This window comes from Drosophila eugracilis, unplaced genomic scaffold (assembly GCF_018153835.1).
Source record: "Drosophila eugracilis isolate 14026-0451.02 unplaced genomic scaffold, ASM1815383v1 contig_2154, whole genome shotgun sequence".
Taxonomy (NCBI): Eukaryota; Metazoa; Arthropoda; class Insecta; order Diptera; family Drosophilidae; genus Drosophila; species Drosophila eugracilis.
The window spans coordinates 4,866,867-4,893,749 of NW_024573038.1; the positions used below are offsets into that span (position 1 = coordinate 4,866,867).

Below are 26,883 nucleotides of genomic sequence, written 5' to 3' on the forward strand. Positions count from 1 at the left end.
CGTGGACAACTGAAACCCGTTGAGTAAAACTAACAAAATTTTTGTGGTTAACCAACTTGTATTTTTATTTATTTAAATTAAAACTTTAGTAATTAATGAACAACGTAAGAGCTTTTCTAAATGAAAAATGGTCCCTGCAATCCAGGAACAATAAAACGAGTTGGTTGGATAAGACGAGCTCCAGGTGCAGAGAAAGGAGTAGCAGCCAGGATACGAGCAGGAGCAGTCGGTGTAAAAGCAGCATTAAACTGGTTGAAGTAGTCGAGGCGTTGACTGCTAGAAACGGCCAAAGGAGATGAACCCAAGGGAGCACCTAGAGGATTAACCAAAGGGGTAGCAGCAAATGGAGCTGCGGCAACTGCAGGAGAAAACGATCCTGGATAAAACCCAAAAGGTGATGCCGATGGAAATAAAGCCGGATCCACAGCAGGCTTAGCCAGCGTAGCGCTGGCCAACAGTCCCATCGATAGAATAATCAACTGAAATGTGAGAAACTTATTAATCCTGACTGGGATTCCCTAAGGATCTTCTTGCCATTGGTTGCATCTTAGAAAGATTGCTGTTGGCACAGAGTCTCAAAACTGAGTATGCATTGTCTTTGATCGAGCCTTTGGTTTTATAGTTTCTGAACCACAGCGAGTCTGGTAAAAGATCCAAATTGTCAAACGCTTTGCTCCAAAAGTGGCATAAATGGCAGTGCAAGGCAGCAAATAATTTGCATAACAGCCCATATGGGTTTGTATCTTACGACACCTAATTTGAAGTAATAAATGGTTAGCGCATTACTATTTGGAAACCACTTTAATTCTTGATAATGTTAAGCGTTTTTCAGAAATTCTAGTAATAATAACAGTAGCCCACAAATAAAAAACAATTCTCAATATGCTTCTCACAGTTTAATTGATAGAACAAAATGATGAGACAAAAACCAATTTAATCATCTCATACACAGCGAGACTTGACAATAACTATAGTATTCGTATAATTGCATTACATATAAGAATATGTTTGTATGTATAATTATTATATATTATTTAATGTTAATGTTTTTATTTTTATTTAGCTGCTTGGGAGTTACTTGATCGTTCAGTTTCAGTTGCTCTTTCAGTTACGTATAAATATATATGTATATATATATATTTATGTATATAAGTTGTTAAATCATAAAACACTTTGATGCGACACTGCCGTGGAATTAAACTAATTAGTCGTTAGTTAACTATGTAATCAATCATAAAAATGTTGCTTGTAGTACGCATAAACATAAACGTATCCTAGGAATATATGTAGTATTTTATGCTAGCACAGTGGTTGCACTTTGGATAAATCGTTATATGGGTTAGACGACATCTAGCATAGGCAATTAATTAGTTGCTTTCGTTAGTTTGATCGATTTGCAGATCGATTGATGATTTGGGATGTGAGTATTTCATTATCTGTCGAGTGGGGAGTACCTTTAACAAACGCTTGTTTTCGTTTACATTTCATCTATGGCTTGGTTGGAATCTCCTTGTGGATATATCTATATATACAATCTGGTTTAGAAACAATATCTGATCTCCTGTGGATTGGGCAGAGCTGGGAGTTAAGGAATCGTCTACAGTATTTGAGGGAGTATTGCGATATTACAAGTTTAAATGGCTTTTAAGTTGACTAGATATATGTGGCGAATTATATATCGTATGGATTCCCTCTTTCTTTCTTCCTCTTTCTTAAGATTGATCCTTGGACACCTCCTCATCCTCCCAATCCTCCTGATCCTACCACAGTACATCGTAATCGTAAACATGCTCCGACGATGCAATGATCAGACACTTAACGAAGTCATCTAGGGTGCGCTTAAGTTTCCACTTTTTCGGCTTCCTCAGCAACTGCTGAATTGGCTTAGACTTGGCCTTTGGCTCATGCCAGGGACTTGTGGATGTGGAGATTGATTTGGTTATCGGCTGCCGCTTCACTTGCTCCTGAGATTGCTGGTCTGGCAGATTGCAGTACACATGGCGGTCCAAGCTCTGCTGCAAGTTCTGCAATCGCTGTTGCTGGTAGTAATGGTTGAGATTCGTCAGGAAGTAAAAGTCAGTGTCGTTAACTACATCGATCTCAGCATAGTTGTTGCCATCGATGTCCGGCTCCGGTCGCTGCCCCGATGCCTTGGCAAAGAGTTGGTCAAATCACATGTTTTCATCGAACTTTGCAAAGTTCGCGTCCTCGTTCCATTGGAACTTGCCAGCCTCTGCATCGTCATTATGCTGATCCGTCGACGGCTCCTGATCCGGTGATTTAAAGAACTCATCGTCCTCGAAGGGATCCTCTTGCTTTTTGGCGAATATATTCACCGACTCGGATTTCTTGATGAGCTCCTGGCGCTGCTGGAGCTTGCTGGTTCGCATATTCTGTTTCCTACTCATAGCACCCGATACTCCGGCTCCAGCTGTCCCAGAACCACCTTGTTCCTTTTCAAAATCAAATGATGCCTTGGCAAAATCATCTTCGAAGGCAGCATCGTCGAACTGAGACACCTTTACATTATCATCGAATCGCAGTTTCTGGGTAATGGGTGGCGTTGAGGTCGGCGGTGTTTCCATCTCGAACTGTTCCCGTTTCTCGCGATCGGAGAAATCATTAGAGAATCGGAAAAGGCTCTTCGATCCACCATTATTTGCATTTGCGGAAACTGGACCAGCCGGTGTAGAATTGCAGCTGGAGGCGGTACCTGCCGGTGCTGGCGGTGGTGAACTCTGATTGAAATCCGATTCGAATCCATCGTCAAAATTAAACTTGGAACTAGTCACTCCCGCGGAAGATTCTCCACCACTCATCATCAGGCCACCGGGCCCGGTGCTGCTGGCGTTCGAACGTGGCGTTGGGGTTGGAGTTTGCTCATAACTGTCCACAAAACCATAATCACTGTTTACCACAACGCCACGTGTACGATTCTGGCCGGGAAGTTTTGCTAGTGATGGAGGCTGATGACGTTCCATTTGCCGACGCTCGGACTCCAACATCCTCTGGTGCATCTCATGTCGCCGGCGGTTCAATCTTTCGAATTTATCCTCATCTGTTGGCGGTTCATCATCCACATAGTCGTCATCATCATCGTCGTCGTCATCGTTACGCTGGCCAGGGCACATGTAATCGTAGTTATCCCGGATGCCACGGCCGTAGCCTGACCTGGACGGCGCTGAGGTGCCTGCAGTGGGAGCACCCACGGCAGCTAAGTCCTTAGCACTGCGAGCGCGGGTCTTCTTACGGAATCTGCGGTATTTATGCATATTTATGACCTTCTTTAAAGATTAAAGAAAAAACACTGACCTTCGTTCTTTTTCGCCATCCGAGGGAGTTTGACCCAAAGCTACCGCCCTTCTACTCTCAGCCAAACGTCTTTCGGTGTCAGCGGCGCTGGCTGGACGTTTCCAAGATTTCTGACCAGGCAATGCAGGTTCTGCAATATGCAATTGGTAAGAAAGAAACATTTTAAATCCAAAACTTAAAAACCCTTACCCTCGCCATCCCAGGGACTGGAACCGCTGCTCTTTCTTAACCGCTGCGGGCCCACTACCGCATTGGAGGATACCACATCTCCGCCCAGCTGACTGGGTCGCTGCAGACTCCGAACACCTGGTCGCTGTTGGAAGTCCTGCTCCGAGTCCTGCTCGTAGTCAATGTCGCCACTGATTCTGAGCTTTCCAGATGTAGTTGTGGGCTTCCGTAAGGAGCGGGTCTTCATCTGCTCGCGGTCCCGTTCACGATCCCTTTCCCTCTCGCCGCGGTATTCTTCGCGACTGTCCAAGCTGCCGTAAACATCATTTCCACTACCGAAACTTCGTCGACGCCGTGTGGCACTCTCATAAGATTCAAGACTTTCCCGGTCGAAGGATTTGCGTTCACGCTCTCGATCTCTTTCTCTATCATAGAGGTAATCACCTCCACCTCTTCCTGGCTTGTAGGCCATTGGAGAACGTCCTCCACGCTCATCATACACATTTTCGTAGTCGAAATCGTAGTTCGGACGAGCGTATTCCCGATACTCTCGGTCTCGATCTCTCTCACGATCCCTTTCCCTATGATCCCCACGATATTTGCTCCGCAACTGGCCTCGTTTGTCGTAGATGGGCGGTGGTGGCCCATAGCTGGATCGCTCATAGGCAGCACGCTCAAAGGATCGCGCTCGGGCTTGCTCGATTTCCTGCGGGGACCAAGTGTGATGCGCTGGATGATGGTACCAGCTGGGGGATTCTGTTGACATAAGAGTTTTAAGAATACCATTTAAGATTTGAACGTAATTAATATAACTCACCCAAATCAAAGTTGTCGCGGCTGCGGGAGAGACCATGTTTAAACTTTCGCTGTTGCTGTTGCTGCTGATCCCGGCGTGCTATGAACTCCGCATCATAGCTAAAATATTTGAATATTTGTTAATTGCATTTATATCATTTAAACCCGACATTTTTATTAACATCTCATTAGTTCCTGAAACTAAGACCTATTTTCTTTACTTACTCGTAATCCTCGTCGCATGAGTTCATTCGCCTGGCGTGTCTCATGTAGTAGCCATGCCGATCTGTATGCTGCGGCTGTGGTTGCATTGGTGGCTGGTGAGGATGAGCCATTTGGGCGGCGGCCAATTGCCGTCTCTTTAGATACTCTGGTGTTTCATCGTCCCAGGGACTCAAATCTCGAGATGATGAGGACGTCTGTTGTCGCTCTTTCTTCGCCCAGCGACGTTGTTGCTTTGACCAGCCATCGTCACGTGGATCCGAACTGCATGGAGATTCCACCGTATCCGGTTGTGAAGTATTAGAGGCAGGTGGAGGTGGTGGTGGAAGCGTTAACCTAGCCTTTCCCTTTGCCTTTGGGGAATCGAAAGTTGCCCAGGATTGCTTTTCTCGCTCCTTGTCGCCCATCATCTGTTTAGTTGCGGTATCAATGAGTTGAGACACTGCTGAAAGCTGCGAGGGCACTGGGGATGGCCCCATCACTGGTTTCTGGAGAGGAATTGGCGATGTGCTGACATCATTGAACTGCGAGGGCGTATGCAATCCGGGAGCTCCTCTTGATGGAGCTGCCGAAGAGGTGGCTGGCGAAATCCTGTCCCTTGAGTCCAGAGAGAGATTCGATATAGCGCGATGCATGAGCTCATCGATCTCGATATCATCTTTGGTTCCACCCCCAGGTGCTGTAAGTACGGAAAGGAATTTCTGATCCTGTTTAGGAGGTAGGGACTGCTGCTGTTGCTGTTGCACGTCCTCTAAAGTTGGACCAGCTGCATCCAGTTGTTGCGTGGACGTGGAAAGCTTTTCATATTGATCCTGACCGCTAACGGGTTCTGCATCCTTTTCATTACTATCCATGCTGCTCTCACCACCTGCATCTGCATCCTCATCCTCGTCGTCATCGCCCACAGTCAAAGCGGAAGATGAAGGCTCTGTTGGAAAGCCCCGGCTGTCCACCAGACCAAGGCGATCCCTAGAATGTGATTGTGCATCCTGATGATCCATTATTTGACGGAGGTCATGATCCTCATTAAACTCATCGCTAAACTCTGGAAAGTCCTGCAGTAGATCCTTTTCCGGTTGCGTGGCTGCTGGAATCGCCGGTTTATCAAAGAGATTCTCCACTAGGATGATGTCTCTTAGGGCTGCATAACGGTCCTTGGCCTGTGCCACAACTTCGGTGATCTTGGTATCGATCTTAGGAGCTGGCTTGACCTCCAAGGCATCAATTGGTAACTCTGCACCTACATTGTTCACCTCCAATCCCTCTGGAATTTCCTTGGCCTGCGTCTCGTCGACTGGCGGAGGTGTCAAGTCGCCCATTAGATCCGTTTCCTGCTGTTGCTGCTGCAGCTCCTGATCGATGATTTCGCGAAATACTGCATAACGATCCGCTGATGGAACTGTGGCAACCACTGGCGATACTGCTGACATGGGCATTGCCGTGGGAGCCTCATTAAAATTGGCGAAATTGGCCACAAAGGTAGAATCCGAGGAACTCGAAGGCATCACCAGCTCATCCTCGCCGAAAGTGTCGTCGAACTTGGCCACAAAGGAGGTTTGCTGATCGAAGTTCACCTTGAAGACAGCTGCTGTGGATGCTGGAGCAGGAGCTGGAATGGCAGGCGAAGATCTCTTTTCCTGGCTATGAACCTGGCTCTTTTCACTAGACAAATACTCGGAGAGATAGGCTGTTAATTGAACCAGAGTCATGGTGCTTAGTTTGCTGGCCGGAACGTTTAGTTTAATAGCCAAGTCATCCATTCCCAAGGTGAGCAGTTGTGTTAATGTAATATCGGGAGCTAGGGTATTGGCAGTAGATGACGCCTCCTGAGCTTGGGCCTGGGCCTGAGCTTGAGCCTGCAGAATCTCTGCCTTATTTTCATAGATATCCTGTGGTCTGCCAAGCGAAGCCTGCCGTTGTGGTCTAGCCCGAGCCATAGATCCCTGGCTGGGAGGCGGCAGCAATGGCGGTGGAGCTCCCAATGGCGCCAGGTAGTCATCTTCGGTGTGTCCCGGTTTTCTTGGTCTTCCTGGACCCGGAAAGCAACCATCGGAGCGTCCCACACGTCGCGATGGCAATGGAATGGGTGGTGCATCAACAGATGAGACAGTCCGTCTAGCAGTGACACTACTGTTCAAGTACTCATACCGTCCAGCACTTGGAGGAGGTGTGGCATTTGCAGGTGAAGGTCGAATGACCAAGTCGCTGAACTGTTTCTTGGGCGGTAGAGGTGGCGGTTCCGAGTACGGCGTCGAATCTGGACGAGGCGGTGGTTCAGGAGCAGCCTCCGTTTCGCTTAGAGAATCGCTTTCCTGCAAACGTCGCATGTTGACACTCGAACCAATGTCCGATCCCGATTTTCCAAAAGATCTGGACTGGCCAAAAAGATGTGGCATCTTCTTGTTGCTTATACTGGAGATAACATCCAACGCACCTCCACTTGGCAGCGCGGAAACTGAGGCCGTGGGACGATTCCTCACCGTACTTGGAGGTTGTTGAAGCTGCATCTCCTTCTCTGGTGGCAATTGCACCTGAAGTGGTCCATTGAATACGTTCGATTTTGATTCCGTCGCCACATTTGGGGCCGAGGGAGCTGGAACCGCCGGCGGAGCCTCAAACTCGAAAGCATCCAGTTTGGCAAAGAGATCGCCCTCTTGAAACGGATCTGGATCGCTCTTTTTACGTGTAGGCGAAAACGGATCCGTGTCTCTGGGCAACAGCACAGGATCCGCCGCAGGATGGGGATCCTCCAACGAGGTCAACGTGGGGGGTTCTGTGGTATAATAGTGGCCGGTGGGATTAGGCGGATTAGTGATATGGCCAAGCAACAGTTTCAGCTCAGCGCTCGGAGTGATCGAGTGGGAAATAGATGTGGGTATGGAAATGGGAGCGGGCAGGGGATCGGGATTGGGATTGGAAGCAACCGTGGACAGTAGCGGGCCCAAACTGGCGGCGGTGCTAGCAGTGGTGGTTAGTATGTTAGCCGAGTTCTGGAGCGGAATTCCTGCGGTGCAAGTGCAAACTTTAGAGAGCAGTTTACTTAATGCAATATCTAAGTGCACAGAGACAAAATATCACCAAAAATGATTTATCATATGTTATTTTTTTTCATTAAAATGACATTTTTTCTCTGTGCGGAAATGGTGTTCGAGTTGTGGTTGGTTAGTACCTGCGGTGATGTTAGTAGCTGTGGTGGTGGTGGTGGTGGAGATGGTGGTGCTATCCTCCGGAAAGAGGCCATCCGGCTGACCCAGGGAGAGACCCAAGCCAAGACCTGCCTGGCTGCCGGAGCTGAGCTCCTTAAGCAGCTTCTTCGGCGGATTCTTTAGCTCTTGGAAGAAGTATTTCTTATCGACATACGGCCTGGTGCGTCCCGTGCCCAGCGGATCCAGATCCGTGAACGCATCTGCACAATGGAACAGAAGGAATGAGGAATAACGACAGAGATATCGGACCATGAGTGCAGCTCCAAATGGAGACTCCGAAGTTCTTTTTTCCACAAAATCAAAAATAAGAGAAAAACTCAAAGAGCTTAGAAGTAAAGGAAGAAAGCTTGAATCATCAATGAGACCGAAGAAATAAAAACCACCATGAAGTGTCCCTATCCGAATGCTAATTAAGTTAAGCTTATGTGAGTTAGTTTAGGGTTAGAATTAGAATGAGCACATAATACATAATAAATTAAAAAACAGTCACTTAACAATACAAAATAACAGAAAATAAATTTAGGATAAGCAATAGAAAGAGCTGTCTGTTTAATGAAAATCATATAAAAAATATTTTATCTTAAATCCCTTACTGAAACAAGGTATGCAAAGTTCATAAGTTTAAATTGATTCAAAAATATTTAAAAATTGCACAAATTATGTAGGAAAAAATTATACATGTATACAAAAATCTACAGAGAGTTCTACACCCAAAGATTTCATTCAGTTCAATTAATTTGACCCTATAGCACTCCCAATTGTTCCCTTGGCGGGCGGACACATCTCGTTCCACTGACCACTCCCCGAACGATCACAGACAGCTCTTTCATCGCTTTCATGGAGATGACAAAGCCACACAATATGTGACAACTTCAACAATGAGAAGATGGTGGAGCGATGCTCTTTTAAGCTTACCCAAAGACAAGATGGCTGAGGCCAGTTCTTCGTTTGTCGATGTCGATCCCAAACCGATATCAAGGTCAGCTAGAGCTCCAGTTCCTGAAGCCATCTCTGTCAGTTGTTGTGTGGGCGTGGCCGTGGATTCGGAGGAGGCCAATGGAGCCATGGCCAAAACCGATCCCAATCCGCTGCTGCCCACTACTTTGGTTGTATCGAAGACATCATTCTGCTGGTCCAGTTCCTGCAGCCAATTGTCATCGTCGTTATCCGCAGTCTGATGTCCTGCAGTGGCAGGAGTTTGAGAGCTACTGGCACCAGTAGGTGGCGAAAGCATAGCATCCAAACTGGCAACCGCTTCTGGAGTTTTGTTAGGCGGCTTGTGCCGATTTCGCCCGGAATCAGGTGGCGGTGGCAGGATACTGTAGGAGGGCACATAGATGAACGAGTCTCCGAAAGGATCATCCTCGCTCGCAGATTTGGCCAATGTCGGATGTGCAGCACCAACAACTCCAGCATTGGAGGTCAACGTGGTCGGTTCATTTGGCGTTATTCGTTCCATCTGACTGATTCCTCGCTGAAGTGAGGTAAGCTCTTGCTCGAGGTCCACCAGGTCAGCTACAGATTCGGGGGAAATCTACAAAAAGTGGGTTGCATTAATTAAAATCAATTCGATTTCCACATAAACTTACCTCTTTGGCGGCCGATCCCGACGCCTTGGCCACGTCTAGATTTACGCCCAACCTGCTTGTTCCATTTGTGGTGCTAAGGCCACTGCCCAACAGTGTAAGGGCATGTCCAGATGATATTCCTCCACTGGCTAAATCGGAATGACCCAGACCCAACCCTCCTAGGCCGGCGGACTTCAACGAGGACAGGGAGGCCAGCTGGCTGGCGTGATCATGCAGGGATTTTCCCTGAATTTGCTGACGCGCCATCTCGATCTCCTTCTTTTTAAGCTCAAAGACCACTTGGAAGAGATCACGCATGGCGAGCACCACCTGGCTGGCCGCCTTGTCCGTCTTGATGCCGAAGAACCGATGGCCACTATCCGGCGATCCGAAGATATACCCAAAAGCCCTTGAGTCCGTCATATCCTGGGCGATGAAGGATATTTTGTGCACCGGATGGTGGTACAGTGAGTCACCAGTTTTCTCATCCCTCAGACGCAGCCCATCGATGGTCACATGGATGGTTATCCTTTGCTTGTGCTCTCCAGCCGCCCGAATGGCCATCTTGAGGTCTTGCAGCGCCTCCTGGCACATTCGATCCCCACGGGCCTCGCCCACCTCCAGAATGCCGATGAGCTTTGCCTTGAACTGGACGCCATCGCCGAAAAAGCGTCCCGGATCATTGCGATCTGGAAATAAGCGTTGTAAATCGAATGCCAGAATAAGTCTTTGTGTCTTTTTAAGGTGTGTATTCAGTTAGTTTTTGTTTGCCGAAAACATTTTATTTTACGAGTATATTTTACAGTGGTCACTCGCCAGTTTTAGAAGCCTTGAGTTTTCGAGGTGTGGCTGAATTCGTGTGAGAGAAGCCTTTTTTAAATAAGTTGAACCTGGCTTTTACGAATTTGCGAAACATGTTTAATATTTTTAATATAAAAATATTTGTTTAAGGGGATATAGCAAAGATTTTTTTAAATTCGATGGACAAATTTAAAAACGAAAGTGCTCCCTTCACTAAAAGGTTATACTATAAAGCTCTAAAAATATTAAAAAATACAAAAACGAACATTTTTTAAGTTTTTATCAAAATAAGAGAACCATTTGTTGTAGTATATATATCGTGAACTTGTTTTTAATTGCTCTTTTGTGTATAAATATTTTTAAATGTGTGTATTAATATGATTTTAATGAAGCGAATCCACATACAAACATTTCCAGTGATTCATTTTCCAAACTTTTTCTAGTTTTATGTGCATGGCTGAGCATTTTCATGTATTATATTTATATTCTTAAAACTTAGAAAATTTATTTAAGTACTGTTTTAAGCGAAATGAAAAATTTAATGATTTCAAAGTTAAAGCATACAAATTGGTATAGCAATTTGTATAGAGGCTTTTAATTAATTAAGAATGTGTATAATCTCTACAGAGACGAAAGAGTGGAATAAAAATAAATATTGTTTTTTTTCTTTTAGTTTTATATTTAAGAAACAATCTTGGCTTTTATAAGTCTTTTGGGGCAATAAATAATAAAAATAATCATGAACATAAAAATTACAAAATAATTTATATTCATAGCTTGGGCTTATCAGCCGTTTTACTTTAAAATGTTCACTGTGTAGTTGGAATAACTTGATACGCTCTAAAATTTATTTATAACTGAAATTGTTTAAATACAAAAAATATATTTGATCAAAATGAATGAAAATTATTCTCTTGCTTATAAGGATTAGTTTTATAAATGTATTAATATTATTTTTTGATATAGAGTTTTAAAAATACATATTTTAAAGTGATTAGAACGTAGAATTTGTTCTTTAACTGATCACTAATTTATCAATAATTTTAATTTTGAAACTTGAAATAATAGTTTTCGGCAATATCTTAACGTTTCTCACTGTTGAGGGGCCACTGTGTTTGTTTGTGATTTGTGTATTTGCTTAGTTTGTTTTCGCTAACGTTTTGCGTAATTCGTTTCCTCTGCTGCGCCGCTACCGCCGCCGAAAGTGCTGGCCAAGGAGAGATTTGATGAGGCTGTGGACAACTTGGCCACCAGGGATTTGACCATGTTTCACCAGGCCCAATGGCTCAATGGGCACTGCTCATTGGTAAAGCCTTGGGAAGGCTGGGAAAACTGTTGAAATCAAGAATTCTTTAACAGTGCTCACTGGAGTGTCAACAAAATCAGTGTCGCATTCCTGGCCTCTCTTTTGTGTGAATTTGTGTTGACATTTCCATTGGGATGAGAGAATTGGAGGGGGAGAAACGGAGACGGAGGAGAAGGGCAGAACACAATGGAGGACACACAATGTACGAATATTCCACAACGATTTTTCGCGACGCTATAGATTTAATTGAATTCTAGCAGAGAACGATTTGAGATCCGCGATCATGGAATGAATAAAAACGACTGAGAGCGTATAAATGTGATGCTCTCCCTCTCTTTTGTCGCAGTTTGTTCAATTCAAATAACAAACAAAAACACACGCACAGACACACAAACACACATCTGGAGACGACACTCGCGTGTGTACACAGATTTCACTCTATTATTTAGTGATTTTCATCCCGAAAAATGAAGTACAGAACGCGGATCTCTCTCGCTTATTGTTGTTCTTCTTTTGGGAAAACTGCAACACCTGCCGACAACTGCGACGCCGGCGCAGCAGCTGCTATTCGATTGACAGATGCTGTCTAAGTCGGCTATCGATAGCAAGGCTTAGTGGGGAAACGAACGATCGTTGGGCTATCGGTATAGTATATCGAGATTTAAAATAGTTTGAAATAGACAATTAAAATAATATTATATAACCAAAAACTGTATATAAAAAACTCTTGCTAATACTGTTATTATTGTGTTGTTTTTGGTTTATTATGGTTATTATTTCAAATCATAAATGTAATAATGCTTTTGATTTGCCATCTGGCTCAGTATCTAAATAATACATAAATACATTTTAAATTATCAACTTCATCAAAATGATCTTTAATTTACTTACATTTACAAGGACTCGTTTTCTTGCGCAGCGTCTGCATTTTGCTCAGAAAAAGCTGATTGGCATTCGTGTAGTAATTCCTTTGGCCGCGTATAATGTTGCGAATAATGATTGTGCTTTCTAGGGCGGTTTATATTATTTACGACTTATGTTAATTGTATGGCTTTCTTCGTTGTTTTATTTTTATAATGTTTTTTGTGCTTTGTTTACACCTGTCCTGCTGTTCGCGACTGCTGTCTCGCTCGCACCAGCACACTCCTTCCGCCAAACTTGCTGTTGTTTTTGTTATTGTGCCAGTCGGTCGATGGAACACACCGGCATTTGTCTCAGTTACACTTACACGGTCACACACACACACTCGACAGGGATTATCGATTTTCCAACTTTGGCATCTGTGTGCGTGTTTACTTCCACTTTGCCTACTTTAGGGCGTTGTGGGGGGAGGGACACGAAGAAAGCTAATACTACTACGCCTTTCATTATGCAGCGGCAAATTATCTTTTTTCCATTAACCGTTATTCGTTGTATCATAAATTCTTGTCCTATATTGCACAACTTTCTTTGTCTGGCAGCCAAGAAAAAATGTGAAGTACAAAGAAATGAGTGACACTCTCGCAACTTTTCCAAAGCGAAAAAATCCGATTTGTCTGTTTTGCCTGCTATTTACACACTGACTCCTAACGTTATTCCTGCTTTGCATCTATTTGGTCATTGGTTAATACTTATTTTCATGGATATTTAACATAATTTAGTCATACGCCCTGGGAGCTGCAGGAAATGGACACACACACCAAAAAATTCGATATTAAAACTGAAAGGATTTGAGGGTGGTGGGTGACGTGCCGCGGGCACCCTGTACGGCAGCCGGTACGGAAGTTATCGGCTTATCGATCACATAAGTTTTGATTTAACTCGTATTTTCGTTGCGTAAAGGAAACCCGTTATTTCTTATTTGAGTTTCTCATAAAGATTTTATTACTTAATACATATTTGCAATTCATTCCATTTAATTCAATATATAAAAAAATTGTCTTGCTTCTTGAAAAAATATATATTGGTTTCCAAACCACTTTTGAAATAATCCATCATATAAGGAACTGCTATCGGGTTCGATATATAAGTAATTCCACATTGTGGGTTCAAGAAAACATTTATTAGTAAGCAAATATACAATGTATAAGAAATGTTGGAGATGTAAGTAATGTAACATTTTCATATCATTTATTTAATATTATAATTTTAAACCTGCTTGCGCAAGCAGGGTTGCGTCGTCGCTAAATTCGGTTTCACGTTATCCGTTGCGGTTTAAGTATTGAATATTTAGAACTCGGGCTAAATTAGGAAATCTCTTTTAGTGCATTGGAGATAATTACACACAGCCGCGATGGTCACTCTGCTGCGGTCACTCTAAACGAACGGAATTGTTTTATCGCGGATTGTCGCGTTATTTCGTTTGTGTCGCGCCTCAATCAAATTCACCTTAAAAAGTAATAAACGAAAAGTAGATTACGATTTCTGGTCGGTGTTATCAAAAATAACGGGATTAAATCGAGACATCACTATCTCTTCCTCCTCTTTCCACTCTGCGCGCGTCGCTTTTTCTACCTGTAGCGCAGTCGCGACAGCTAAAAATTAATAAAAACCGAAAACGAAAAAGAAAAAGTGTAAATTGGATAACAAAACAAAAAATAATTAGAAAGAAAAAGTTTACGATCGATCGTCTGTTTTTTATATAACGACAACAACAAAGCAAACCAGTTATTAAATGTTTTGGTGAATAGTGTGAAACAAATTCTCGGCTCATACACATACATTCCCATAGTTCCTATTCCGGTCCGATCAGGTTCTTTAAATCGCAGATCATAAGAAAATCAATACCCGCAACAATATGCAAAATTAAGCCAAGAGGAGAGTGCTTTTCTGTTTAGAAATCGTGGAGTGTGAAAAAGTGTAGCAGTACAAAAAAGGAAGGGATTATTATAAAAGTTAACAATAATATCCTGGTGTGTAAATAAAAGTGCTTATACATACACACACTCATATACCAAGAAGTTACAAAACAAAGGAGGAAAAAAGCGGCAAGATGAATAAAACCTGTGCGCGATGCCAAAAGGTGGTTTATCCCATCGAGGAGCTCAAGTGTCTGGATAAAGTGAGTTTTCCATTTGAATATATCCTACATATCCTGTTTATCCTAGTCAGATTCTATATAGTTTTCAAGCCGCTCGTTCGTGCACTTGTTGCGGGCGCTAGAGCGAGACGTCTAGCTGGCACATGGCAGTCGGTTCTGCTCTCCCGCTCCCTCTTCCTGATCTGCCCCTCTTATTCCCATTGATCATGCGTGCCTTTTTTCGTTGTTGCTCTGCTTCTTCTGTGTTTATTATCCTATGCTTAATAACCGCAAAAGTTGTTTGGCTGCCTTTCCATTTGCTTCACGGAATTCAAATATTTACTGAAAAATAACGGCGCAGCCTCACGCGTTTCTGTGTGTGTGGGTGTAATAGCACTATTGCACTGTGAAAAGCAAACAGATCATTTGCACTTTTTCGATTTTTGTTTATATTCAAATGAATTTTAAACCTTATTAACGATCGCATTTGAAAAAGACATTTTGCTTATGTTTGTTTGCTTGCTTAGAAAAATGGTCTCATCTTTTTTAAAATCTTAACTAATCTTAAATCTTAAACAAACTCGATATTTTAAACCTGATTTGTTATTTCTTTCTTTTAGATTTAACCAAGTCTATCTTTAAATAATATAACTTAAATTTGATTAAACAAATTTTTAGAAAGTTGTCATGATAATGTTTTTCCTAATGATCAATAATCTTTTTTTCGAGTGTAATTGTGTGCGGGTGGCAACCACAACAAAAATTACTGTTTTCATTGTTTTTTTCGCCAACTCAGGAAATTTCTACAATTGCTATTAATTTAGTGCCGCCGCCGCTTCCGCTGGCAGAATTTTGGGGCTCCCTCTCTAATTATGGCTCGCCCTCTCTTTCTTCCACCGGCGCTATTGCATTTCGGTTTTCGCGATCTTGTGTCTTTCGTACTGCTTTTTTTTTAGTTGCAACTGCTTTTGTTTTTATTTTAGTTGTTGTTGTCGTTGTCTTTTGAAAAAGCAACAAAAGCAAATCCGTTGACCGACCTTGAGCGCATATTTTCGAGACTTGAGACCAGTTTTTTACTGCGTTCTCTAAAATCTGACACAGTGGCATTCGCGAAATTAGCAGCTGGCGAAATATAGAATTTCATATTTAAACGAAACATTTGCTGTAATTATTTTCATTTTAAATAATAACTTTCTTGTATAACTCATTTCGGTTAGTTGGAATTTCATTAATTTCCACGAAATCCTACTTAAGTAAAACTGAACTTTTTTAAATCACATTTTGCAAAATTCTGTTAAATTTATCGTTTTCAAAAATCAAACTTCCTGGGATCATATTGCCTTAAAATTATAATTTTTCTAAGAAAAAATGTATTGACGTTTCAAATTTGTTTAAGTTCATGTGCAAAAAAAAGCCGTTGGCTTTTTATGAATGGTGTATCTTAATGGTAAAGCTCATTCCTTAATATTTTAAGCGTATTCAAAAGAATCGTACAATACAAGGAAATAACTCCAAAAGTTAAGTACATATGTACATATTTACAAACTTAAAATTTTTCAGAATTATAAGTATTCGATCTTTGCCTTCACGATTCAACAAAATACTCCTTTCTAAATTTAAAATGTTTAAATAACATTATCTAAATATAATTACGGGATGTGACCGGAACAAGTTTCAAATTATGCCAGTTTGATAAGCAACATTAAATTCGAATCAAGCTCAATCGGTTTTCATTTTATATAATTAGTTTTCCAACTAAGACGCCAAAGACAGCTGTAAGTGCAGGCAAAGTGGGGCTTTCGTTTCTTATTTTTTCGTGCCCGTGGGCTTATTGGCTTACGCTTAATTCCAGTTTATTTTTATTGAACTTTTGTTTGTTTCTAAGTCTGAGACTTGAGACTACAACTGGAGGCCCCTCTTTTAGTTCCATTTTATTTTTTGCCCTTGGCTTGGGGCTGTCTGTCAATCTGTGTTTATGTTTTGAGGGTCTGTGTTGCTGTTTCGTTGAAATTTGGAAGCTGATAACGCACGATTCGAGACAAACATTTACATTACGAATCGAAACGGTTCGATTCGGCTCTCTCCCCTTTGAAATCGAATTGAATCCATCAACAAATTCCGATTGGCAATCAGCATCGAGAATCAAACAGCGTTGAAACGTGTCAATCCCAAGACCCCTTACCCTCTGCTGTAAAAAACCCCCTCACCCTTTGGCAACAACCACAACCTAATTATAGTCTCGTCTTTCTAGAGTCGTCTCATCTCCTCCTCGCCAGTCAGCATTTTCATTTTCTAATTATAGACAATGGAGTAATGAAGAACTATTTTAGAGTCACAAGACAGACGCACCGAAGTCGGTTATAAAACATTTATGTGCGTCTGCGTGTGTTTTTGCGCCTAATGGAAATGCTGAGACTTGTAAACATGGCATTTGATGAAAGGGGGGTGGTAGGTGGCCTGTAGTTTGAGGAGTATAAGTTTACCTTTACATTAAGTTGCATTAGTTTTCTTGTGTAGTTTCATGTTTAACTTGCGCCTGCCTTTTGTTGCTGCTGCTGCTGCTGCCTGGGGTGTGTCTGCGATTGCGAAATAATTTAAATGCATGCATTTCACAACAGACTATAAAAGTTGAGCAATAGGACGCCATATGAGGTCAGAGGCTTGACAAAATAAATTATTGCTATGCAGAGGGGATCAATCATTTTAGTTTTTTTTTTATTACTGAATGAGAGCTTTACTAATTGAGTGAGTTTTTTGTTGGAATTTTTGTGTTTCAAATGACTGAATTGGCTTGGCTATGATGTTATCTGTATTTCTGAGGAAACTGATTTATCAAAATTTGGATTTAATGGAATAATTTTAAATTTTTAAATAGGAAGTTTTTGAAATGGTATCCTCAATTTTTGAATATTAAAGTAAGAATTTAAAATTGATAGATGCTTACTACTATTTAGTTGTGTTTTGCCTAAAAAGCTTTATGTGAATTAACACTGTACTTGCTTTTTGCAGCAATAAAAATCCCGTGACTAATAAAAGCCTATGATGAGATCAGAAGCCAAGTTTAAGCTATTGTTTTTGCGATGTTTCAATGTAGTTTGCTTATGCCATGACTGTGTAATTTTTTACCATGAAAATTGAACAATAGTATTACTTCATTCAAGGCAAATATTTACTATACATTTCTCCTGAATCACCCCAATGCTAACGACGATAGAATTTTAGAGACTTAGAAGGAGGATTTGCTTTGGCTGCTATCTGCACGTGACACATCCTGATATAGAAATCGATACTCGTGACAGCAATAAACGGGTATTTTATACCAATTATCTCTTATTTCTGTCTTTCTCGTACAGATATAAGTTTATATAGATATAGATAAAAACACACACAGACAGAGAGATTCGCACGCGAATTCGTTTGAAAGAAAATGCCTTTTTAAATGTTCCGTTAAAGTTTTGCGGCTTTTCGCGGCGCATTGCATCGCATCGCATTCGCTGCCGGCGCTTTGTTAATCGATTTTTGATTCTACCAAAAAAAATTAAAAACCAAACCATTCGGAATGGAGAAGTCAAGTTGACTGGTTAGCCTATAAAGTGGGCCTCTGTTCCCGTGCCTATATCCTCTGTGGCTGTCGCTTCTGTTGCCAATTTCATTTATCTCTCAGCTTTATATTTTCCTTCCTGCCGCATTTTGTATTAAAGTTTAAGGGTATATAGGAATTTTGAAATGTCTTAGGTATTTTTTTTTAAACTAAAAAACGATTTTTGTTTGTTTTTTTTATACATATAAATGTGTAGCAAACATAAAACATAAAATCAGTAACAAATTAATAAGTATTTTAAAATATATTGTTTACTCTTCCCATTTCGATCGATATACTCTAAAGTTTTTAGTTCTCCAAGGAAATTCCTGATTGGCAGTTAAGTTTAGTGCTTAAATAGTAGTTTTTTTTTTGGTTATAATGACTTCTGATATCATAAAATCCTTAATAAAGAGTATTTTTCAGTTGCAATTTGATTTTGCCACATTACCAATAGTAGTCATTGTTGCATTTTGGGGTTTATTTTGCACGAAATATGTGAGTTTGACTTTTGCTTTGCGCTTTGTTTGGCTTTGGCCTGACTTTTGGAGCTGTTTTCGATGTTTTTACATCTTTTTTTCAGAGTCACAGCCACGACGAACGATTATTTCATGCTCGCAAGGAAAGTAAATGACCTCTTTGTTGTCATGTTGTCATGGGAAGTTGGTTGGGGGGATCGAGAAAGAGAGCTCTGTGTAGCTCTTTAGCTCTCTAGCTAGCAGGCTATAGGAACGTGCCAGTTTTTGGCCAACCTTTTCTGGCCAATTTCGCAGGGCACGAATCGAGCGTTGAAAGAGGAGGAAAGTAGAGAGCAGAAGTCACACAAAGAGGCAGCGAAGCATCAAAAATAAAAGCGTCGCCGTCCGTTTGACTTCGTTTGCCACTTAACGAGAAGTCAGGCCCCCTTTGGCTTCTGCGCACCTCCGCTCCTGGCTGCTGGCTCCTGGCACATATTTGCACTTGCCTGACCCCGCCAATGACCTCCCTCTCTTTTGGTCGCCCCAATAGGCCATCACTTTTCACTGGGCCATGTTTTAATTTTTGCATCTCTTTCGTGTGACAAATGACTACAGCAACAAACTTCAAAACGTTGAGAAATGAAGGGGGAAATGTTAGGAAAAATCGAGGAAGAAAATGCGCTGAGAAAAAGGAAGTAGTTAGATATTAATTAAAACCTATTTATTTCCCAATATATACTCAAATTTTTAATTCAATCTGTATAAGCTGCAAATTTCAAATTGATTGATCGCTTGCTAAGATTGATCTTAAAATTTTGATCAGAAAATTTTATGCAACACAAAAACTAAACACACAGAAAACTAACTGGTAAATTTGCATTTTGAAAAGATTTTTGTTGAGTCGTCGGGGCTGCCTAGGAGATCAACGTGCTGGGGTTCAGCCACTTGTGCAACATAGCCTTGTTCTGGGCCAATAGGGCGGTGGCCTCCAGATCGCCGCGTTTGAAAAGCCGATCATCGAAATCGAAGAGGGACCTGTGACCTGGAAGTTCGACAACGTTCTTGCAGGATTTCACCTGGCCACGGTTGGGATAAGGTTGCTGTCCAGCCGTTTGTTGAGCCAGGATACGCTGCATTCGCTCATGGTGATAGTCCAAATAGGTGACAACATCAGAGAATTTCGACGAGGAACTCTGCAGATCACTACTCTCTTGTGGGAGTTGATGGGCATCTATAGAAGCAGCCTCTGCTGCCCTCTGCCTTTGCAAGGCCTTCCTAGATCTTCTTGAATTTTTCCACTTCTTACTGCCCGTTGCTGGCGACGAGTTGATCGGGGAGTTGGAACTTCCTTGGGCAGCGCGAGACTGTAGAGGAATTTGTGCCATATTCCACTTCGGGATCACCTGGTGGACAATGTGTGGCTTGGACTGCGTCGGTGGGTTCATTTTCACCCTGGCACCGGGTGAGCTCTTGGGACTTGGCCGTTTAACCGGCTGTTGATTGTTGATCCGCTTAACCCGTGGAGATAGTACCACCTTGATTTTAAGCTTAGACACGGGATGGGATTCTACAGCGGCGGCGTAACTCATGGAATGAGGATGGTTCGGCAACTGGGATGAGGATGTGGTTGGAAGACTGGAAGAAGTTGGCTCCTCGAGCAACATGTAATCGCCCAGGGGTTTACGGCGCACCGGAACGAATTGGTAGGACTCCTTGCCGTTATTACAACCCCTGGAGCAACCACGTCTTCCGGCATTAGCTCCACCGGAATTATTTGCTCTGGAGCTAGCTCCACCAAAGTTTCTTCCTTTGGGCTTACCAGCATCGGTGTTGCCCCCTCTAAAATTGCCTTTGGTATTTTTTCCGTCGGCGTTACCTCCTCCGGTGACTCCGGCTGCTCCATCATTGTTTTGGCAGCAATTCTGGCGCTTCACCACCACCGTCGTGGATATCGGTTTTGGACCCTCCAGTTTAATTGTCGTCTTCGGTTTTATAGCTGTAGATGTTGTGGATGGCTCTGGCTTACATCGGGATATATGGATCGAGGATTACATAGAATCTACTGATGGCGACATTAGACACAGACTTACTTTGGCTTTTCGGTTGAACTGGGATTTCATTTTATTTTTCGAGTCTCCACGATGCGACAGTCACTGATTGAAATTTGATAAATAATTTGACAGACTCGACTGTGTCATCTCTAAAGAAAATCTACCAAAAATTACTAAAAAAATATGGTTATCGATAGATTAGCACAAGGAACTACCATAGAGATTTTGTTAGGTTGGCAACCTTGGTAAACATTTTTTGTGGTTCCCTTAGCATGAGGTTAAGAAATGGTCAATTAGCAGGGGAAACTAAACTATTGCTTATCTATAACTTTGAGTTTTTATCCAATACTTAAACTAACTTTCAAAGATATTCGTTAGCTTGCATTTTTATTGATGCCAAATGGCGGATTGACTGTATTCCTTCTTTTTTTTCTGTGCCACACTCGAAGTCTTTTTCGCTTTCGGAAGCCACGAATGGGCAACAGAAGAAGAAGAAGAATGACAATAGCTTTATGTATTTATTTATATACATTTTCTCTCCACTCTTGACTGGGCCTCTTCACCTCGCTCTTCACTTCACTCAAAACTCGAAACTAAAGTTCACTTTTGCATGACAATCAATTTTTCACTCGGCGGAGGATGGTCGAGGGTCCATAAGCAGGGGGAAGGTGAGGGAAATGCTCGGGGGGAAAAAGGGGAAAATGGGAGTGGGGTGCCTCAATTGAGGCATGAAAATAAAAGTGGTCAAGCAGGCAGGCCAAGAGGAAGGAAGATGCAGCGATAAAAGGGGACAATACTTTGACTTGTCACTCTGTCGCTGCATCGCCCCTTTATTGCAATTTGCTTCCCGTCTTTTATTTCTCATATCTCTTCCAAGTGATCAGTCAGATATACAGATATAGATATGGTAAATTGGATAATTTAAGTTAAAGTTTTGACGGGAAAATAAGTAGAAAAAAAGGAAAGTTCAAGGAAAATGTATAAATAATTTAAAGACAATGTAAAGATGGGCTTTGACAGGCTTATAAACTATTTTATTGTTATTAAAGTTAAATCGTTTTTTTACATTATACGAGTAAATCATTGTTGAAGGAGTGTGTATTTCCCTATTAGAAAAAAACGGGTTGGTTAGTAATTACAAATGTTAGTGTGCAATAAAGATTTGGTATCAATTCAAAGGTTTTTCCTAACTTAAGTTCAATAAGCTTCTGCCAATTAAGGCATTTTAGGGATTTTTACTTAGTTTACTTAGATTAGTGGCTCTTTATAGTCTTCCGATAGACTTCCCTAGATAAGATATAGGAAAAGAAATAAGCTTGAGAAATTGAGCACTGCAATTTATGAAGGTAACCAACCTTGGCTTGCCTTTAATCTGAATCTTAATTATTGTTTTTTTTTCAGCTGCCTGAGAACTATTGTTAGTCGTAACTTTTCTTTCACTCGCAAATTATGCAATTGTCTTTCCTTTGAAGAAAAAGAAGTCCGCTTTTTTGCCACTCACTTTCATTGCTCTTTAATCTTCGAGAGAATCTTCAGTTTATGCTCCCATTTCCAGTCATTGAGACATCGCCTAATTAGACTTCGCTTTCAAGAGTTTCGCTTGCCAATTTTTTTTTCTTTCTTTCTCGCTGAGATGGAAAGCAAATCAAAAGACGTAGAAAAACTGCGACCAAACAGAATTTTCTATGCCTACAAAACTTCAAAGTCAAGATTTCGTTTGGCCAGCTTTTTTCCAGCAACTTGGCGTCGTCTTTTGTGTCCCAAATTGTAAATGTAACAAAAAGTTTTGTCCAATTCGGAAAGTGGAAGTCGTCGTCGTTGAGGTTGTTTGGAAACTTTAAATAGCTTCTGCTGCTGCTGTGGCTGTGGCTTGTATTATTTAAGTTGTTTCTTCTTCCGTTTCCAGGGCTTTCCCTCCAATTAAACGTTTCCCATTGTGGCCCCCTTGTATTGTATAATTAATTTCGATGCTCAAAATTTTGACTAATGACCGAAAAAGAAGAATGGTGGAGAAGATTGAAGAGATTCTAAACAAGTTTTGGGTCAAGCTTTTGATTCTTCTGCAGCTCATTTGGCTTCATTTTCTTGGTTTCCTGTTTGTGTGGATGTCTTTTAATTGTTTTTACCCTCCCCTCTCAATATATATGTATATATATAATATCTTTTGTCTTTTGTTGCTGAAATTATATTCATGTTAATGCGCATTTGCGTTCTGTAGGGGAACTTCCCTCTTTTGTCACTTTTGTAACACAAGACAAGAGCTGGACGCACTCACTTGACTTGAACTCATTGGGAAAAAGACAAGGGAAGAAGAGTGGAAGAATGCATGGGGGACTCTCCTCGAAAGAATTGCTTTGTTTAAATTCAATTGATCTTTATTAACTCGGCCGTGGCGGGGCGACAAGAACCCAGGGAGATAGATCCCAGGGGAGAGATCACTCGAGAGGTCTGCCAACGACTCGTGTAAATTCGAAGGGGGAGCCAGGCCAACAAGTTGAACTCTCCTCTTGTTATTTTTTTTCTTTTTTTTATTATATTATTTCCTTTCTCTTAAGCATTTGCATGACTTTCGTCTTCATCATCCAATTGATTCCCCCGCATTCAAGGTCCCAATGAGGGGGATTCTGTAAATAGGCAGGGTGTTCTATCTTTGGTGCATTTATTGCATCTGTTATGGGGTTTATTTATGGATCGGGAGAAAGGCCAGAAATGTGTAGAAGTTCAAGTGGTGGTTGCTTGACTTTTGAGTTTTCCTGCACTTGAGGATTTTTGGTTTGGCTCCTATATCATGATATATTGAGGTATTAAATGCAGTTTTCCCATATCTAACGGTCTAAAATTTGTAATTTATATCATAACTATACTTTATTATTTTATTTTATTTTTTAAAATAGTTTTATATTTTAGTTAGGCTTTGTTGGAGTCTCTTTCTTTATATATTCTTTTGACATGATTTAAATTTAGTAATAATTTCTATAGATTACTATATTAACACTTCAGTTTAAAGATATCTGATTGACAGTCTGAAGTCGCTTTCAATTTGCCGCTTTCTGAGCTCGTTGCAGTGAAATCTTTTCTATTATTCAACTCTGGCCCACATTTAACCCCAAACCGCATTCTGCTGCCGCTGAACTTGTGTCCCACATTCAAAAGTTTCGCTTGTTCTCGTCTTGTGTGCTAAGAGCCCTCTTAATTAATAATTAAATTACTCCTTTAAGGCTGATGCATATATCATATATCCGTACTGCCTAAGCCGAGTCAACTGATTGGATATAATATCTTTTTTTATTTTACAAACTTTTGCTAATCACATAAGCCCTGGTGCCAGTTGTATTTGTATTTGAATTTGCACTTGCCACTTGGTGGCTTGCAATGTGTGTGGGAATCGCCTATTGTCTGCTTTGCCAGTGAAAATTCAAATAGAGCTCTTAACTGGCGGGTGAAATGGTAGGGAGTGTGTGAAGTTTCTGACGTTTATAAATTAAACAAGCAAAATGCTGAAACGTCAGCAGAACTGAACTGAACTAAACTCCGAAATGAACTGAACTCGGAGAGAGAAGCCAGCGGCGGCATTTCCTATTGACTTTGCTAATTGACTGAACCGAAGGGACAACGAGTGGGGGTAAAAATAGAGGGGAAAATGGCGTGAAAAAGCTAGGGGACTAGGTGAGTTTAGACAGTTTTAACATGTAGAGCTTAGTTGTGACACAGAAAATATGTAGGGGGTGTGTGAGGGCTTAGCAAAATATTAAGGAACATCTATTCTACATTTATTCATACAATTTAACTACTTTTTGAGTGACCACACTGGAGATAAATGAAGGGATTTTAAAAAATGGAGAATGAAAACATTTCAGCCTAAGCAGTAATATCAATCTTTATCTCCTAAACCAAATCTCGCAAAAATTTCAAAACATTCCTTCTTCTAAGAATAAACGTCCAAGTTTTTTAGTTAGTTTTTAAACTCACTAAATCATTCCTTAATCCGATTTAAGCGCCAACATCAAAAATTTTGTACAAGTGGCTGCGGCAATTGGAAATGAAATCTTGAATAGATAATCGAGTTCGGGTCTTTAGCATAGAGTGTCACAAGTGATCTATAACAGCGAGTTTTGTTCACAAATCACTTTCTAATTGGTGTTATCATTTAGCTCTGGCACCATATTCTCTACTGAATTCCCATGGGGTGACCCAAGTCTCGGGCATATGGTAATCGTTAGATGCATATTCAAGACCCTGATGATCCACCGCCTGCACAGATGTCAGGCAAACAAAAGAGGAAACATATATCACCGGAGCGTTGGTAATGCCCAATTTAAATAGAGAAGAGCAAACAGACATTTGATTGCGTAGAAGAGGAGCATTAGGCGGCAGTTTTCCCTCTTCCACTTTGAAAATAGAGAAAAACACACTCACACACACACACTCCCCACGTGAAATCAAAACCCACTTGCAGTTTGCCAGCTGCTGTGTCTTCAGCTTCTGCTGATGACGCTGATGGTGGAACTTCTTTACTCGAGAGTTGGAGTTGCTGTTCCGAGTTGCAAGTTGAAGTTGCCAGTAGTGGGCGGGGGCGAAAATCACACATATAGAAAGATATAGGGGGAATCCGCCTGATGAGGCGGAAGTGAAAGCGACCAAGCAGAATTAAACCGCTTCCTCTCCTTTTACCCACACTCAAAGATTAAGCTTTTGTGCTGCCAAAGCGCCTCTCATATGTGGGGGATACCCTTGATGGTTACTGGGAGTTATAATTTGATCTGTGATTCGGTAACGACTTTTCCAGAGGCAAACAATATTACTGGAAATTCAATTTAGTATCAGTTATTGATTGTATTAAAGATGATTTATTTATACAATTTATACAGCGTAAATACTATTTTAGAAAAGGAACTAAATAATAAAATATTTCTAAATTTGTTTCATGTTGAAAGTACTTGCAATTTTTTACTTTAAACTGATATTAACTTTGGGGTGTGAATGTAATTCCCTGTAAAAGCTTAGATCCCAACCCATTAAAGGGTAATAAAACAGTCTGATGTCTTGGATTTTTGAGTGGGTTTTTATTACATTTTGTTTTGGCAAGCAGTGGCTGCGCCTTAACCCAAAAAAGCCCGTATTTGAGTTCAAGTTTTTGGTCAATTTAACACGCCGCCTTTCCACGCTCTGTTTGCGGCACGCCAATTGTTTTTGACTATAGATGCGAAATGCGTGCTGACGTAAGGTCAAGGTGTTTTTTTTTTTTAGATTAATTTCAATCCCCAAATCAAAATAACCAAAAATGGCAAATAAAGAATAAATTGTCATTGTCGAAAAGGCCTGGGGAGGTGCTGACGCTGCTGATGATGATGAGTCATCCGATCAGTCTACTATAACTGATTGAATTTCTTGGCTGGCTGTCGGTCTGTGGGACAATTGTCGTCTGACTTTCCTTATATGGAGGCCCACACATGACATAATTGTCATTATCAACAACAACAACAACAACAACAGAAACTACAAACAACGACAACAACAACTGCCCGTTGATGAGCGTTAAGTAAGCCAGCAAATGGTTTTTAATTGTTGTTGTTGACGTGACCAGTTTGAAACCCAATTTGGTCATGCTATAATTGAATATTTACCCCCTGCTCAAGGGGGGAGGGGGGTAAGTTGTATATGTTTGCTTATGCAATTTACACTTCATGTTTTTCCATCTTCAGTATTTTCACACGCCCGAAAAAGGGCGGAAAACAGGAAAAACCATTTGTCTTCGATATCTGGTCAAAGCGATCTCCCTGTCTTTCCCATTCCCATTGATTGGAATCTACAAGTTTTCAATTTGCTTGAACGCGCTTTCAATTTCATTCAATTGAGTTAGTTGGGGTTTTCCTTCATCTATGTCTTCCTCTTTATTTGAGTTTTAGCTCTGATGGCTAATTAAAAGTTTTCTTTTTTCGTTGGGGGAGGGGAAGTAGTGGTAGAAGGGGTGTCATAAACTGAATTTGATAGATAAAGTTGGAACTGCTCTATGTTTTCTCTGACTTGGATTGCCTTTGTTTGAGTTGCAACGAAACTGGAACTTGTTGTTAGATTTTGCAATTACTATGTGTGCACTTTTTGCCCAGCCGCCTCTGTCATATGCATACTCGTTTTTTTTCTCTCCCTCCTTTGGTATTATATCTGTACAATCTGAAAAGGGGAGTACGAATGACGTAATCTTCCAGCGAAATTGTATAGCTTTGACTCTCGAAATAATGAACTGAAATCGCTGCCACCCATATATGGTTAAAATTAACTTTATACCTGAGTGCGCAATCTTATAGATTTGCGATTCGGATGGAGTTTATTTAGTTTTCTGCGATTACATTCCTTAGATCTTGAGTCATATTCGTTGTGAAAGTTGTGAGATAAAAGATGGGTTAGCTTATGAGAACAT

At 41.2% G+C, this 26,883-nt stretch overlaps 4 protein-coding genes across 12 annotated transcripts in view; 1 reads left to right on the plus strand and 3 right to left on the minus strand.

Moving 5' to 3' along the window:
- Positions 1-116: 116 nt before the first annotated feature.
- Positions 117-1,999, minus strand: LOC108113897. Its single transcript, XM_017224603.1, has 3 exons — positions 1,959-1,999; positions 1,773-1,914; positions 117-479 (listed from the first exon to the last, which is right to left on the minus strand). The coding sequence occupies exons 1-3, from the start codon at positions 1,997-1,999 to the stop codon at positions 117-119; spliced, it is 546 nt and encodes a 181-aa protein (XP_017080092.1).
- On the minus strand, positions 882-13,077 carry LOC108114475 (protein disabled). 6 transcript variants are annotated; one of them, XM_017225485.1, is made up of 9 exons: positions 12,270-13,077; positions 9,293-9,960; positions 8,619-9,237; positions 7,667-7,903; positions 4,501-7,501; positions 4,298-4,395; positions 3,502-4,236; positions 3,313-3,442; positions 882-3,255 (listed from the first exon to the last, which is right to left on the minus strand). In XM_017225485.1, exons 1-9 carry the CDS (start codon positions 12,304-12,306, stop codon positions 2,172-2,174), a joined length of 6,609 nt encoding a protein of 2,202 aa, XP_017080974.1. In that variant the 5' UTR covers positions 12,307-13,077; the 3' UTR covers positions 882-2,171. The 6 variants fall into 6 exon arrangements, with proteins under 6 accessions (XP_017080974.1, XP_017080973.1, XP_017080975.1 ...); XM_017225484.1 differs by lacking the exon at positions 12,270-13,077 and adding an exon at positions 11,230-12,166; XM_017225486.1 differs by lacking the exon at positions 12,270-13,077 and adding an exon at positions 11,230-12,165 and having other exon boundaries at positions 4,501-7,270.
- A 582-nt stretch (positions 13,078-13,659) lies between these two features.
- The window catches only part of LOC108114237 (LIM and SH3 domain protein Lasp), a 30,854-nt gene continuing 17,630 nt past the window's right edge, over positions 13,660-26,883 (plus strand). For all 4 annotated transcript variants that reach the window (XM_017225110.2, XM_017225111.1, XM_017225112.1 and 1 more), the window contains exon 1: positions 13,660-14,418. In XM_017225110.2, coding sequence (XP_017080599.1) covers positions 14,350-14,418 — 69 coding nt within the window. In that variant the 5' untranslated portion in view covers positions 13,660-14,349. The remainder of the gene's footprint in view (positions 14,419-26,883) is intronic.
- Positions 15,925-20,604, minus strand: LOC108114239. The gene is made up of 2 exons (XM_017225115.2): positions 20,505-20,604; positions 15,925-20,435 (listed from the first exon to the last, which is right to left on the minus strand). The coding sequence occupies exons 1-2, from the start codon at positions 20,532-20,534 to the stop codon at positions 19,329-19,331; spliced, it is 1,137 nt and encodes a 378-aa protein (XP_017080604.1). The 5' UTR covers positions 20,535-20,604; the 3' UTR covers positions 15,925-19,328.

Coding starts and splice junctions, on each gene's coding strand:
- LOC108113897 (XM_017224603.1), bottom strand. CDS start 1,999: ATGTGTACTGCAATCTGCCAGACCAGCAATCTCAGGAGCAA. Junction 1,915..1,958: donor ACCAGCAATCTCAGGAGCAA/GTGAAGCGGCAG, acceptor CACATCCACAAG/TCCCTGGCATGAGCCAAAGG. Junction 480..1,772: donor AGCATGTTTACGATTACGAT/GTACTGTGGTAG, acceptor CTCACATTTCAG/TTGATTATTCTATCGATGGG.
- LOC108114475 (XM_017225484.1), bottom strand. CDS start 11,338: ATGGTCAAATCCCTGGTGGCCAAGTTGTCCACAGCCTCATCAAATCTC. Junction 9,238..9,292: donor CGGGATCGGCCGCCAAAGAG/GTAAGTTTATGT, acceptor CACTTTTTGTAG/ATTTCCCCCGAATCTGTAGC. Junction 4,237..4,297: donor CCGCGACAACTTTGATTTGG/GTGAGTTATATT, acceptor TTATGTCAACAG/AATCCCCCAGCTGGTACCAT.
- LOC108114239 (XM_017225115.2), bottom strand. CDS start 20,534: ATGAAATCCCAGTTCAACCGAAAAGCCAAA. Junction 20,436..20,504: donor AGTTCAACCGAAAAGCCAAA/GTAAGTCTGTGT, acceptor TCCCGATGTAAG/CCAGAGCCATCCACAACATC.